This window comes from Apodemus sylvaticus, chromosome 8, assembly GCF_947179515.1.
Source record: "Apodemus sylvaticus chromosome 8, mApoSyl1.1, whole genome shotgun sequence".
In the NCBI taxonomy this organism is placed as follows: domain Eukaryota; kingdom Metazoa; phylum Chordata; class Mammalia; order Rodentia; family Muridae; genus Apodemus; species Apodemus sylvaticus.
In genome coordinates, this window is record NC_067479.1 from 110,709,774 (window position 1) to 110,723,308 (window position 13,535).

The window sequence follows — 13,535 nt, forward strand, 5'->3', positions numbered from 1 at the left end:
CCATTTTCTCCGTAATTAAAATGAATAAGACCTTTTTGTGCTTGAATATCATAGTCACAGTCCAGAGTCAGTTAAAAAATGATTCAGTGTCGTGTGCATTAAAGAGAAGTTAATGTATGTAATCTGTGCTTAACAGAACCATACCTGGGGCTACTTAGCCACTTTATGGGAACTTTAAAGACTTTGATGCCAGAAGCTTAAACCTCTTTGTTCTTTCAGTGTCCTGGTCCCATGCTGCCTCTTGTTATTTATTCCTAGAACTATCAAAGGCTTTGAGGACTTGCTGATGACATTGTCATTTGGGCATCAAGCCGCTCAGCGCCCCTACTCATTCTTTCAGAAACAAACCAGTAGCATAAACCAACACTGTGCCAGGCACATCCTTGAGCCAAATTGACTGATGTTTTGCCTGCGTAGATCTTTCTGGCTAATGGCATTGGTAGAATTCAAGAACTGGAGCATGTTTTGATGTATATGGTGGTTAAACTCGATTGTTAATGTAATTGGATTACCTGGGGTCACCTGGGAGGCACTGCTGTGGGCATGTCTGTAATATTCTAGCTTGGGCTGACTAGGTGAAGAAGATGCATTCTGTGTGTGAGTGGTACCATTCTAGGGGCGGGGATCCTGGCCAGAATGGAATATGAGAGCCTGTTGCAAGCTCTTGCTATCAAGATTAACCCCTCTGCCCTGAGGCAGTGTGCCCTAGAACTGTGAGCCAATACATCCTCCCTTCCTTAAGTCGGTCCTTAAGTTTGGCTTGTTTTGTGTAATGTGTGTGCAATCTGGCTTAACAGAGGCAGTGGTACACTGTAGGAACTCAGATTTTACTTATGTGTGCATATCACCCAGTACAAGTTATGCAGAAAGTGGACCAGAAAGAGCTCAGTGTGTTTAGAATTTTCCCTTTGACCTCTGGAGACATTTTCAGTCTTGGGCACCTTCATCTTGCCCACTGCTGCGTCCCAGCAGGCTCTCTGCAGACTTTCCCCAGCCATGATTTAAAACCATCCTGCATTTCTCCTCCTCCCTCCCGTGTTGCCTCTGCCTATGTCCTTCTCCACACGGCTGCTTCCTGGCTAGACGTCGCATGCCATTTCTTACCCCCCTCATGGTGTAATTCATCTTTCTCAGGTCCCTTTGTGTCTGTCTTGGTTGGAGGCACACACACATGATTGTATGTACTGGCACTGCCAGAAGGGGACGCCAAATCCTCTGGTGATGTCATTTCTGAGCTGCTAAGGATACCAGACAGGTTCAGGATACTAGACCCTTAGCAAAAGCTTTTGCTTTTGTAGCCACTAAGCCATCTCTCCAGTTCCTCTAACTCTTTTATCCTGTAGCTTTTGTCTATGTGTTCTTCCCTGTATGAAAACTTCCTGGCAGGTCCAGTTACCTACATTGTTTAGCTACCGGCCTGTCCTCTGAGCTGCGTGGGCACCATTTCCTTCTTTATTTCGCTGTGATCACTTTTCCCCCTTGCCTTGCATGGGAGTGTGTGAGGGGAGCAGAGTTTTCTAAGAGATACTATAACTGTAGCACTTCAGGGTCTGCAGAGAAGAACACGAGGGTTGTCCTCTCTTGAGTTGGGGTAGTTTCCTTTTGTGTCCATAGTCACAGTCACTGAGACCTGAGTTGGGCACACACATAACACTAAACATTGGAGAAGGAGTTCACGTTTATGAAGCCATCCCATCTGTCCCCTGGCTGGCCCAGATTAGTCCTTATTTACCATATACATCACTTGACCACCATCCATCTACTGCCTTAAGTTCTTTTTCCATGTATCTACCTACATTTGGCATTCTAAGAAAACAGTAGCCTTGTCTCATTAGTACTTGGTCTTCTAGGCCTTGACTGTGTCTTCATCTGTCATGGTGTCATATTCAGAGTCACCACTAAGCAGACATTATTGCCAGGTGTGAGGAAATGCAATGATGAAGGCCTTGATCTCTGAGGGAAAAGGTCACTTTTCTACACTAATATACTCTTCTTTTTTCAGAGCTTTGAAAATGTTGGATGTTGGAGGTCTTGCAAAGACTTGCTTTTCTTACCTGATACTCATGGCAATGTCTTATTCACAGAGTAGTAATGAGTGATAACACAAAATTCGATATGCTGTAGGTGGTCAATAAATGTGCAGAATAATGATAAGCCTCTTCTTTCAGATTGATCAATTGTAGTTCATTCAACTTTATATGCACAGTGATGCAAATTGAAAGACATACACACATCCAGCCACAGTACACTGAGAGTCAATTTTAAATGAGAGTGAAGCTGAGCAGTGTAAGAAGGGCAGAGAGCATCTTCGTCTCTGAGTACATTCCTTTGCACCCAAGGCCATTCACTATTGCCTGTTGTTAGCGCCATCACTGTGCCTACCCCACATCGCCCAGGGCTTATGCAAGCATCTCCCCATCTGTATTAGCACCTGTGTCCTGGCCGGTGATGAGACTTCCTTCTGATTTGTTTCCCCTTATAAGTTACTACTTTCCAAGTGTCCTGTGATGCCATATGGTGTTCTTGCCAAGGCATACACTGGCCTGGCTAGATGGAGAATTGTCTGGTTCCACTCTACTTGGTAGGCATGGTGAGGCCCACCATCATCACCCTGGCTTTGAAATGGTGACACAACAGATCTCCCTACCTTGTCCCACCTGTCAGTGATTTTCTAGTTTAGTTTCATTCATTTAGTCTCTGTGAGAAAGGAAAACCATGTGACATGCATTCACAGGGTTGATTGAGCTTCCTTACCTCTCCAGGGGTCAGCCTATTCAGAATGGATCCAGTGGCCTTCAGCTATAATGTGTTCTTGAAGAACTAAAGTTGTCTACTTTTAGTACATCTGGAAAACACTGAGTTCCTGGGTCTTTAAACCACACTTCCCACCAAAAGAATCCATATTTGCTGGGGGGGAGGGACATGGTGTTTTTATGGCAGGAATAGATAAAGTACTGGGTGAGGCCTAAGCAAGGCGTGTCTTATCAGAGACAGTGGTGTGAAAAGGGAAGGGTGTAGCTGACCAAAAGGAGAACTGGCTGTGGACTCTCCCTCTGGGCAGAGTGGTAAGGTAATAATAATGTTAGGAATTTCCATGGATTGAGTAAAGTAAAAACCAAAGCAGGCCTGAATGTGTGTGTGCTCCCCCCCCCCCCACACACACACACATACACATGTAAATGAAAAAAATCCTAGAAAAGGGAGAGATGGTGTTTGTATGAGATTCCTTTTCATACATACAGGAAAAGCAGGGTTAAGAGAATCATAAGTGGATGCCCAAGCTAATGGTGGAGGGAGGGTGAGGAGCCTGTGGGCGTCTTGTTTCACAAGATCTCCCTACAGAGATTTTGTTTTTCTATTTCCAAATGAAGATGTAAAGCTTTATAGTCCCCTTTGACTGTGTTAAATAGTCCTAGTATTAGAATAAACCCATGTCATAGTCATGCTGACCTGGTACACTGAATAGAGAGAGTAGTATTGTATGGCAGGTTCCACAGAATGTTCCACTTGAATTGACCCTCGAGAAACTGACGAGGCAGAGCACAGGCTTAGGTTTAATTGTCCTTGTGGCATCTCATTCTCAGAGTCAAGACAGCCAGGGAGTTGTCCCAGATGGCAGTGGGAGCAGATAGAACAGGCTGGTAACCTTGTGCAGAGTTAATCCTGGGTTGCATCCTACATTGAGTACTGCACGATGGTCTTTAATAGGCTTTTATTGGGCACTTTCTAAATTTGAAAGTGAACCGAGAATTGGATAATGGGATCACATGAATGTGAAATTTCCTTATTGTAACAATTACACAGTGATCAAGTAAGAGGATATCCTTATTCTTAGAAATTACACACTTAAGTGTTCAGTAGATGGGACCCACTATCTCCCTCTTCCTTCAGGTGATTGAGCAGAAGATAAAGGTGTAGTAGATAAAGGGGTGTCCACAGACACAGGGCAAGGGCCAGTGGGACAGAATGTAAATTATTGCGGAGCTGGTGGTAAGGCTGGTGGCATTGTTAGCAGACATCTCTGTCAGTCCATCTCTGGACTCTCCAGGCCTTTCCCTCAACTTATTGCAGGATTTGTCTTTGGCAGAAATTACTATACTGCAAATTTCCATCATGTTTATGAAAAGTCTATGATGGCTCTTGGCCGCGGTTGTTATTGTGGTTGTTTTGTTTCAGTCGAAATCTTCTATGCAACCACCTGCCTCAGCCACCCAAATGCAAGGGTTATGTGCATGCATGCATGGACAACTAAGGTTTGGGTGTGGCTTTTGAAAATAAATGCAGAAACCTTGCAGGCCACTGGAGATTCTTGGAGATCTGACATTGGAATAAGTAACCAGAAGGCAAAGTTAACTCAGAGGGACTCAGTATAAGCCAAAACCAGAGTCATGAAGACTGACGTAACCAAAAATGTTTGTCGGAGATGTCCTTGCAAAAATAATTGCCAGACTCTACCCCGATTTTTTTCTCTTCCATAACAAGTTGCTGGAGCCCAGTTAATCCAGCAAAACTTTATCCCTTTATTTACTTTATCTTTAGATAGCTTCACATGTGAATATAATTCAGTAAGCTGCAACTTGAAAGCAATATCAAGGGAAATTGATATTTCTCACCTGCACTAGTGGTCTCCTTAAAAGACATTTTATTATTCAGGTGGGCGGAGCCTCAACTCAAACATGTTTTCCAAAAATGCATTTCCTTCCCAAGCTATCAATGAAAGTGCCCTTGAACAGATCTTAATGTGTTTTATAGCCCAGGCTATTCAGGTACTACATTAACAGGACTGCCCTGTTCAAGGGCCGAAGCAGAAGAAAGCTTTCTGGAACCTACTTACTCTGAGAGTCTGAGTTTTAAAAGGAAAGTGAAGTGTAATTTTCTGAATACACTTGTGTGGAGATTTTTTTTTCTTGATTTAGTGGCTTTGAACCTGAAGCAGCTGACCCAATATTAAAATGGTTTGAATCTCTACCTCAAGTAGTGGACTTACACTTAGTACCTCTAAGTGTAAATTCATGATGTCCAAAGCTGTCCAAACGACCAGCATTGGTAAGAATTAAAGGCCTTAAGAAGATGAATTTGTTTTCAAAGAGAAATTTTCCCAAAGAGTCTCTCTCTTCCTCCCATGGATTCCTGACTATCCCTAGAAAGTGGTTTGATACCTCAGTCAACACACCCTGCAGACATGACCTTTTCGGCACCATCTTGGTTTATGTTGCCGTGACGGCTCCATTAATCTTTGGCCTATATTGAGTCACCTTAATTTCCCTTGGTCTGCTTGGAATATTTTTCTTCAATATCAACCTCTGCGAGCTCCCAGCCGGATGTGAACATCCTTCCCATTAGAGGCCATTTTAGCACGGCATTTGGGAGCTGGGAGAACACTGCAGAGAGAGAGGAGACCCACCATAGGACAACTGAGTGTTCTCAAGGACCAGGTTGTCCTCAGAGACTGAGTCCAACGATTCCTTGTTAAGATTGTGGTTTTACCTTTAAAATTTTTATTCTGTGTGTACGAGTATTTTTGCCAGTATGAATGTCTGTGTGTGCCTGGTGTCCTAAGAGGTCAAAAGGCTGGCAGATCTTGACTTACTGGTGGTTGTGAGCCACCATGTGGATCCTGGGAATCAAATCTGATTCTCCTAGAAGAACATCCAGTCTTCTTAACCACTGAGCCATCTCTCCAGTCCTCTCCCTAGGACTTTTAAGAAGTCTGCTGGTGTTAGCATGTGCTGTTGTTGCAGTGATGTTGTCCTCATGGTTTTTATCCTCATAACCACCCTGCACTTGACTCTATGTGTCGAGAGGCTGCTGGAGAACGTCGCCGCCTCACTGAGGTTTGCCCGGACAAGGAGGCGGTGGTGCTGGGATAAGAACAACGTATGCAGTCTCAGGAGGCTTCTGTCATCCTTCCATGCTTCCTCTTTTTAAACATCAGGGCGCACTGAAGTATTCAAACCGTGTGGTGACACCAAGTTGAGGTGCTTGGGTTTTGGTTTTTTGTTTTCTTTTTTAAATAAGAAACTCAGCTACATACAGAAGAAGGCCTTTCCAGTTGGAGTGAGAGCCTCTGGAGTGATGAGCACTGTGGTATTCAACCTGAAGTGACTCATGGACACTGCCTGAAGCACTTCCCACGCCTTTACTTCCTTCTTCCTAGAGCTTTTGAAGTACATTCAGTGATGTGATGTGTGGAATAGCTTTTATGCACACAGTAAATGATAAAACTGATTTCACTGCTTTTATCATTATACTTGCTTCTTGGTGAAATTTCTGACATATACTCTTCAGGTGTTTCCCATAATCTCCTGAGATATGGCTTATAATCCTCTGTGTTTATGTTCAAGTGATCTATCGTGTGTTGATAATGTAACATTCAGGCTACCCCTCAGAGGCTTAGCTTTCTACTTGACTATGCTGAACTGTGTTCAAGCTTTGCCTCTTGGGAAGGTTTCATCATGACTCTGGGTAAAGGCCAGAGGAATGCATCAGTAGTAGTGTTTTGGGCAGTGCAGATACAGTCAGTTGGGTTTTCTGAAGTAAAATGAAGGGGTGTCTGGGATGCGTTCTCACAGGCTTTAGCCAAGGAGAGCTGTGGCTGGGAGAATAAGCCAGGTGAGGCCTTAGGATGTGGTAAACAGGTCTTATGTATTCTCTACTTTTCCACAGGTTGGAAATTTTTCCTAATACATTTTTAAAACTATTTTTTTACAGATGCAGATTTTCTTTTACAATCCAGACGACTTTGACAGCTTTCAAACAGCGATTTCCGAGAACAGAATAATTGGAGCTATGGCCATATTTTTTCAAGTAAGTTAACAGTGGCTGAAGTACTTCAACCAGAGAGGTTTTTTTTTTTTTAATTTTTTTCCCTTAATTTGCCGAATTGTTCCATGTTTAATGAATGCATCTGTTTTCTAGTTCACACCTGTCTAAATGAAAGATATTTCATATTGTCTAATGTGTGATTTAAAATGTAAATAAGTATGTTTAGAAACGTAATGAAAATTTTTGCATGAATTATTCTGATTTTATTGCTACTTGCCTGGCATTCGGATTGAGGAACACATTTATCATCTAACTTACTTTGTGGCTGAAGTGTTTCAAACAGGTTCCTTCAGAATAATAAGAGGCAGATGAAAAGGAAGTAGCTTTCTTTCCAGCAACTTTGAAATTGGACATTGCCTGAAGAAGTATTAATAGCATCAGCTTCTTGCTGGGAAGACCCTTTCTTCCTATCCCAGGACCCCACTGTAACTTGCCATTCCTTGGTCTTCCATCTCTTATTTTGTTTAGGATAGAGTCTTACATTGTAATGCAAACAAGTCTGAAATTCACAGTAATCCTCCTGCTTTAGCTTTACTGTGCTAGGACTGCAGCTGTGACCCAAGATACAGAGTTGGGTGGAGGAGGGTGCTGTTTGTATAGGAAAGGTACTTCATAAAATGCTTCAAGTATTGATTTAGATGTATGTTTCACCAAAATGTTTGAATTCTTTGCTTTTTGAGTCTTCCACAAACACTTGTTAAATGTAGGACAAATTATAGAGTCTTGGGCAGGCAAGCTACCAAGTCCCCTACCTGTGAAATCTATGTTTTGAGTGTTTGAAGTGGTTCTAGGACACAGCTCCTACTTCATGTGTAAAGAAATTGAATGTACATTTCATTGTTTTGTTTGTTTTGTTTTGTTTACTCTACAGCAAGTTTTGACTTGCTGTCCTAGAGACAAAAATATATAGGGTATATAATAAAAGGAACAGAATTGTGTTGGGCACATCTGTACTGAGCTGCCTCAGTTCTCTTCTGGGTCAAGGCACCTGTGTGCTGAGACATTAGAGTTTACTTTGTGTCTGCAATAGAAAGAAAAAGTTCAGTCTGGTTATTTTCGGTTTTGAATCTCCTTATATGATGAACCATACTTAGGAGGACCTGAGTTCAGGTCCCATGTCAGATCACTCACAAATGCCTGTAAGTACAGCTCCAGGGGATCTGATTACCTCTTCAGAGCCTGCACAGAGCCTCTGGCCTCTACAGAGCACTGTACTCCGGTGCATACAGTATTTGTTATTTGTCTAAAACATGGGGAGGCGATGTTTCTTTCTGGGTGGAAGATGGTTGCTGTGCAAGTGTGATCTGAGTTCCCCTGAGAACCCACATATAAACATATAAGGATAGAGTTACTCTCTGACATTCACACATGTATATTCCCCACCCCATCCACACATCACATACACACAGATCATGGACACACATGTGTGCATGCATACATACACTTGCATGTGCACACAAACATATATACACACTCATCAGGTGCACACACATGTGTCCATACTTGCATGCACATGCATGTGCACACATGTATGCACACACATGCGCACACACCTCTAAATAGAAACACACCTCACTCTCACCTTGTCTTTGGCTATTACGGTTTGACGATCCAGGGTGACATGGTACAAATAGCAAGGCCAAGTTCTGTGTAGGTTTTCAGGTTCAAAGGACACTCCGTTTCCCCAAATTCTGGAGGGTAGATAAAAGCCAGCCTTCCTTGGGAACTTGTGAAACTGGTTCTTTACCATAAAGGAGCCTTTTCCCTTCTCAGTGCCTCGAGGCTCCCTCAGTATCTATCACAGGTCCACATTAAGCGTTTCAGTGTCCACCAGTAAGTATCCTGGCTCTTCTGGCTTCCTCCCCATCCTGATCTTCTCTTAGCTCAAGAGCTCAGTATGACTCTGGTTGACTGTGCTCTCTCTTTACCCTGCATTCCCTATGTCCCACCCCTGTCTCCCTCCTCCCACTCTCTCTGTTTTCCCACTCTCCCCCTCTCTCTGTGTTCCCTTTCTCTCACTGCTCTGCTCCTTCTTCTCTCAAGGCCAAGTTCAATCTACTACTTTCTCTCTCTGCTCTGGACTCTTCCAGGTACTCTGGCTGCTCTCTCTCCTTTATCTACAACAAGAACCTTCCCCTTTACCATACCATGGAGTGGTCCTGTTATGTTTTTGCGTAGGTGTTAGTCCTCCTGTTGACAAGCCCTACCCACGCATGAGTCTGTTGCTCTGAGTAGTCCTGGTACTTTCTCTCCCTTCACTATGGTTAGGTCTGTAAGGTTCACAGTGTGGCCAGAGCATTGTATTGAGCACAGGCCCAGCAGGTGGACCAGAGAGAGTCTTGTTTAACTTAAATTTAGTTTCATGCACCTGCTTTATTGCAGATCATAGACATGACTTGTTGAAACTTTAAAGTTTTTAAAAAGCTAAGTATGGAAAGGTTTACTTAAAATGTTTTGCTAGTTGTCATCAAGATGAGGAGTGTCTGCCTGCCTTGGAGGGAAGTGCCTTCCCATTGTCACATGGTGTGCTTTCCATGAGATGGGAGCATCTGCTTTCAAGTCTACATATTCTTAGCATCGCTATGCTGGCCATGAACTGCAGAGACTTTGAGCGGCAGCTGGCATCTTTGGTAACAGCTCAACTTGAGAGCCCATCTTAGTATTTAAAGTTATCAAGGCCTCTCCTGCAAGTGTCCCTGTGAACCCTGATAAATGGCAGGTGCACCACTTCCGTGTGCAGACCCATGTGACTGCAGTGCTGGCTGGTCCACAAAGCTGAGAGCCACTTGCTCTGTGGATTCTGGTAATCTGGCAGGAATGTATCCAGATTATACCCCATCATCTCCAAGTCACACAGATCACCTTGGGGCTTACAGGCCTTGGAAGAAAAAAAGCTAAGTAAAACTAAAGTTTTATTTTAAAGGACTTAAAAAATTTTTTTTTCAAGTAAACACTTGGCAAAGGATAAAGGAATTTGTTGTTAAATCATTCCAGAGAATAAATAGTGTGGTACAAAAATTAAAATAATTGTCTTGTTTTTTAGAATAGAACTTTGAATATTCTCTATTGTTAACCTTGCTTGAATGCTGATTAAAATGTAAAACGCTCAGAGATTTATTAAAGTAGTCTTTTAAGCCATTTTCTTATTGGTTATCTGGTTAAAAAAGTAAGAATATACTCATGCTTATGTGAGTGAGAATCAGGAGAATAACTGGGCAATTTGTAGAAGGATAGTTTACTTTTAAAATAATGCACTAAAAGACTTTATTGACTTCCCTTGAAGTCTTGAGGGGAGAGTATCTCATACTCAGGATAACCACACTTTGGGTAGGCGTGTATTTTTGACCAGAACCCCTGAATCAGGTTCGCCTTTTCTTTGCTTCTCATTTGTAAGCAGTTTCTTCATTGTGCTTCATTCTTCACACCGTCATACTTTCCTGTTTTCCAACCCGGAGTAGGTGGGAACCCACATCACCCCCTGAGGGCTCCAATCTAGCCAGCGGAAGTTTGCCGCCATCCTCTTAGACACTCCATCACTGCTGCATTTGCACAGAGCACCGGAGGACTGTTGAGTTCATTGACTCTTCAGTGGAGTATCCCAGGGCAGGCAGTCCCCCACTGCCCTCCATGTGCATGTATGACACCTCCTTCATTTTTCATCGAGTCTAGGGAATTTCAAGATTGTAAATGCAGCAAGCATTAAGAGTCAAGTACAGTTAGATACCCTTTTCTCTCCTTTCAGGCTGGGTGGGATCACTTCTAAATCTGCTCTGCATGCAAAGATATGAAATGGCTCCCATGGTAGGAGTGGCGCGACCAGTCGGTGTAGCTCTAAGAATTAAATACATTGTGTTGTGCTCATTCATATATATTAATATTAGAGTAGAAATCTTGAAGTATTTCTCTTTTTTTGAACATGTATTTTAAGATTTTAAATTTATACTATGTGTATGCCATATTGGTATAGGAATCTGGAGAGGCTAGAAAAAGTTGTCCAAATCCCGTCAGCCCCCGCACTTCCACAAGAAGCCCTAGTCACAACTGCTTGTGAGCTGCCTGATGTGGACCGCCACCATTTCATTTGGAAGGAACTTGAGTCCTCTGGAAGAGCAAGTGCCCCTAACTGCTGAGCTGTCTCTCCAGGCCCCTGATGTATTTCCTCATGACAGTCCATCTTCAGGAGCCCTTGGTGCACTCTCCACATCTCAGAGGAGCCGCTCTGGTTTCACCAGTGGAACTGCACCCTGGCCCTCCCCACACTCTCCCATTCTGTTTCAAGTCTACCCAGGGTTCAGCTGCACTCAAATGGCTTTCCCTGAGGTCTGCGAAGTCATTCACCCCTTTTCCTTTCTGCCCTTACTTCATAGTTGAAAGGAAACATTAGAATTCAGATGTCTCACGAGTTGCTAACCTATTCTTTATATCATGTCGGCACGGCAGACTGCTTAATTATTTTTCTCCATCTGGAGAGGCTTAGTAATTAAATGAAATGGCAGCACCTGGGATTATTTATAGACATGGAGAAGGCAGGGGAAGTTCTTGGTGACTCATTGATCCAGAGCTAGCTCCAAAGCATTTTTCTCCAGCTCCTGCCTTTCACCTTCCTCTCCTCCACCTGTCTGAGGCACATAGGACTTGTCCTCTTTTTGACCTGCTGTGCCCCCTAGCCTTGCATCTTATGTAGAAGCTGTTACGTTGCTTGTCTCCTCTGGCCCCCTGTGTCATGAGCTCATTGTGGGCCCGGGGCCCTATTCATCCTTGCATCTTTTGTATGTGACTGCTTTTGTAACTTGCAGGGACAAATACTCAGTTGGCCTTGATACTGAGGTTCTTCAGGGTTGCTTGCAGTTGGGTATCCTCACAGTCTATCAGTGAGCAAGTATTGTAAATGCTCACTAGGAGTTGTGGGGTATCCCAGGAAGTGGGGTATAAATTCTCTGAAACAGAGGCCTATGGCTGCTCTTCTTCCTGTACCCTCTACCTTACCCACCTCATCAAGGCGTCACGCCAACACTTTGCCTCAGTTGTTGCTCAGTAGGATTAAATTAGAGGAACCCCCTCTGAAGTTCTTCACCGCATCCGTGAATTTTGTGATTGGGAAAAGGCATAGTCTGGGGGGCTCTCAGTGCTTTGCCCATAAAGATGCTGGTTATATCAGAAGCTCGAGACTCTTGATGGGTAAAGAACATAAATGTGTCTTGTGTTCACTCAAACTGATGGTTTCCAACCTTGGCATCACTGAGCCATCTAATGTAATATAATATTCGTAAAGATGCATTTCTGCATCTGTGTCTGCAATCCTGAAGGAGCAACAGGTCTCAAAATTTTTCAGTATTGAATTCAGAAGTCCAAAGGAATATTTTAGTGCCAAGGCTGAATGAGATGTATGTATCTGTGTCTGAGAATTATTTTGTAACGCTTCCTACCAAAGTGCTTTTATGGTTGTCAACAATAGATGAAGACTATGCTGAGTCCCATTGCTAGTGTGCGATCTCTCGGCTTGTCTCGCTGTCCTGAAGGTCTTGCTGTGACCCCTGATGGCTGGCTTCTGCCTTGGTGCACCCGGAGTTCCCTTGGTTTTCCCTGCTGTTACTTGCGTCTGTCTTTCTCCTTCAGCTTTTTCCTCCCCTTGGCACTCGTTCATCTGCTGCCTTATTCTCTCCACAGTGTTTATCACACAACTTCCCTGTGTCACATTTCACAGGGAACCATACATCGTGCCCGCCCCTCAATGGAATCGGGAGTGATAGTGTCGCCGTCTGTCACTCTGTCCTTAGGATGAAGGAAAGATAAAGCAGGTCAGGTAGATAAACTAGCAAGAGAAAAATATGTACTTCTGTGTAATTTTACAATGATGACTATTTCATTTCAAGGGCATGAAGTTTCCAGCTGTGGATTTTGGAACCGGCTCCCGTTTTTTATTTTGTTTTTTTTTTCTTCCACTCTTTTTTAAACCAACAGCCAATACGGAAGCATAAATCAAACTTTCCTTCAGGATGGCCTAAATAGGTATTTTAAAAAATCATATTCCCAAGGAATTTTCTCTGCCATTTTTATTGACAATAAATTATTTATCACAGTTGTAGATAGCTCTGATTTCATCCCCACCAGTTCTGTGAAGTAGGAGACAGGGATATGAATCAGCAATTATACTCAACTGCCAAAATTTTCCCCACCATTATTTGTCTGTCTGTGTATATGTGGTGTGTATGCATGTGCGTGTATGTGTGTATATGTATATGCACATGTGTGTGCATGTATGAGTGTATGTATGTGCATGTATGTGTATATATGTATATGCACATGTGTGCATATATGTGTATGTATGTGTGCATGTATGTGTGTATATGTATATGCGCATGTGTGTGCATGTATGTGTGCGTGTATGTGTGTATAGGTATATGCTCATGTGTGTGCACAAGTGTATGATGGGTATTGAGCCAGAGGACAACTTTCAGAAAGCAATTTTCTCCTCCCACTGCAAGCCGAGCGGTCAAATCCAGGCCCTCACGGCTACAGCATGCACCTCTGCCTGCTGTGCATCCGCACCGATCCCCAAGAACTGTTCTTAGTTCTGAAAGCCTGCACTTGTGCTGAATAACTTCCCTTCTAGATTGTTCTTCTGCAAGATGGCACTAAACCCCTGTGATCTTGCCGTCCTCTGAGCAAGCTGCTGCCATCTGACTGTACCCTCCGCGTTTTCCACATCC

General features: G+C 43.3%; 1 protein-coding gene across 2 annotated transcripts in view; it reads left to right on the forward strand.

Annotated features, from left to right (window-relative positions):
• Ptprg (protein tyrosine phosphatase receptor type G) overlaps positions 1-13,535 on the forward strand; it is a 680,693-nt gene that overhangs the window by 470,244 nt on the left and 196,914 nt on the right. For both annotated transcript variants that reach the window (XM_052190336.1, XM_052190337.1), the window contains exon 5: positions 6,712-6,807. In XM_052190336.1, the coding sequence (XP_052046296.1) occupies positions 6,712-6,807 (96 nt within the window). The remainder of the gene's footprint in view (positions 1-6,711; positions 6,808-13,535) is intronic.